This window comes from Pygoscelis adeliae, unplaced genomic scaffold, assembly GCF_000699105.1.
Source record: "Pygoscelis adeliae isolate BGI_AS28 unplaced genomic scaffold, ASM69910v1 Scaffold239, whole genome shotgun sequence".
Lineage (NCBI taxonomy): Eukaryota > Metazoa > Chordata > Aves > Sphenisciformes > Spheniscidae > Pygoscelis > Pygoscelis adeliae.
The window spans coordinates 463,450-465,648 of NW_008825537.1; the positions used below are offsets into that span (position 1 = coordinate 463,450).

At 66.6% G+C, this 2,199-nt stretch overlaps 1 protein-coding gene across 1 annotated transcript in view; it reads right to left on the reverse strand.

The window, feature by feature from the left end:
• Positions 1-1,943: 1,943 nt before the first annotated feature.
• LOC103923490 (serine protease 57-like) overlaps positions 1,944-2,199 on the reverse strand; it is a 3,015-nt gene continuing 2,759 nt past the window's right edge. The window contains 1 exon segment of the mRNA XM_009331853.1: positions 1,944-2,123. Within this exon segment, the coding sequence (XP_009330128.1) occupies positions 1,944-2,123 (180 nt within the window).

Sequence of the window (2,199 nt, forward strand, 5' to 3'; positions counted from 1 at the left end):
GGAGATTTCAGCTTCCAAAACACGGCCGTGAGTCAGGCGCCTCCTTCCCGCCGTTTTTTGGGTGGTCTGGGACAAGCTGGGACAGGCGCTGGCTCTCCAGGCTTCCTGGCAGCGCACAGGAGCCCCAGGGCTGGCAGTCCTGCCCCGGCATCCTAGAGGGGGTCTGCCCCGTGCTGCCGGTGCCAGGAGCCCATGGGGATTTGGGGCTTCCCTGGGGGCTGGCAGCCTGACAGGGGTCTGTCCTCTGCTGGGCACCCCCCGCTGTCCCCAAGGCCACCGATGCCCACAGCTGTGGCCCCCTGACCCCGTGCAAAGCCCCGCAGCGGGGAGCCAGGATTGTGACCAGAGGGGATGGGGCAGTGTGCCACAGGGAGGGGCACCCAAAGCCCCTGGAGTCCCCAGCACGGGGACCATGGGGACCACAGAGGTGAGGGTGCCTTCTGGGGACCTCTCGGTATGCTGGCCTAGCCCTGGCCTTCATCCTCCGCGGCAGAGCCCCCGAGGGCAGTGAGATGGCCTGTGCCAGATGCTGCGGTCAGCCGCAGCCTCCTGCAGGACCCCCCGGGTGGGGAGGGCGGCTGCGCCCCGTGGCCGCAGCGTGCCAGCAATTTGCAAATAAAACAAACAACCGGGAGCAGGGAATGTCTGGGTCTGTCCCCAGAGACGGCCACGACGCCGGGCAAAGTCGCATGCTGTGTGCATGTCAGCTGAGACCCAGCAGCAGCTCAGCACATGTCCCCCCGGCTGGCGTGGGCAGCTCCTGGCCCCTGTGCCCGCGGCTGCCCAGCTCCCTCCGGGGCAAGCGCCCATCTGCATGCCCAAGCGTGCTGGGGAGGTGGGTGAGGCTCTCGACGGGATCCCCGGGGGCTCTGCCAGCGCAGCCGGGCGGCTGGGAGCCCATCTGCCCCCGGGAGGTGTCTGTGGTTCCCCTGTTTGGGGGGGGTCCCTTAGCACAGTGGGGAGGGTGTGGTGTGGGACAGGATGGGACAGGACAAGATGAGACAGGATGGGATGAGACGGGGTGGGACGGGACGGGATGGGGAGCCCCACCCCGGCGGGAAGGCAGCTCCAGTGCTGCTGGGGATGCTCCGTGGGGTGGCAGCGCCTGGATGCGGATCCTGGTTCCTCCGGGGCAAGGCCTGGTCCTGAGTGGGGGCTGTCACTTCCCTCCTTCCTCCTGCACCCCCTGCTCCATCCACCTCAGCCCAGGACACACCGGGGGTCTAGCTGGGGACCGGAGCAGAAATGGGAGCAGTGGGACGGCCAGAGAGGGGGTTGCAGTGTGGCAGGGGAAGGACAGGAGAGGGGAAAGCTGGGAAAAACCAGCCCCTGTTGAGATGGGCAGCAGCCGCCCTGGGCAGTGTGGGGTTAAGGATTGGCCCCAATCAGCCCTCCTGGGCTCAGCTGCCCACCAGGAGATTAAAAGGGGCTAAAAGCCCCTGCCCAGGCTCTGCTGGCTCCCTGGGCAGGCGGGTCTTGGGCTTGGTCTCCCCATCATGTCCCTGGGGCAGGGGCAGGGGCAGGGGCAGGGGGGGGGGGAGGGGGAGTGTCCGTGGGGCCCCTGCCTGTCCCAGAGCTGGGGGCTGTGGCCCCCCCTGTAAGGGGCAGCAGGGTGGGTAGAGGGAAGGTGAATGGGCAGAGTTCTGGGAACGAGGTTTTATTGAGGAAGGCAAATGCTGTCACTGCAAAAGGCCAAATGAGGTGCTGGGGCTTCTTGTACAGCCTGGGGGGGATGCGTCTCCCCTCGCCAAGAGGCAGAGTCGGTCTCCTGCCCTGCCCTGGGTCAAGGAGTCCTGAGCAACAGCTCCCAAACCCCCCCTGGAGCTGGGAGGACATGGGAGTCCTGGCCCTCTTCTCCCCTCCTGGGCGCTGCCAGGCAGCCAAGACACCTCAGCCCCTCTCCCTGCAGCCCATCTGCCCATGGGACCCCCTCCCAGCCCCAGCTAGGGCTTTGGCTGCCCCTTCTGATGGTGGTGCCCCTGCACAGTGCGATGCACCCAGTTGATGTAGTTGGAGATCTTGGTGTAGATGTCAGGGTACCGGCGGTCCCCACATCTCTCCCCAGAGAACGAGACGATGCCGTAAACCTTTTTCCTGAAGATCAGGGGTCCCCCAGAGTCGCCCTGCAAAGCAAAGGGGTGGGAGGGAGACTAGCGGGTCTCCTGGAGGGGGATGGCTGGGGGGGACAGGGGCAGGAGG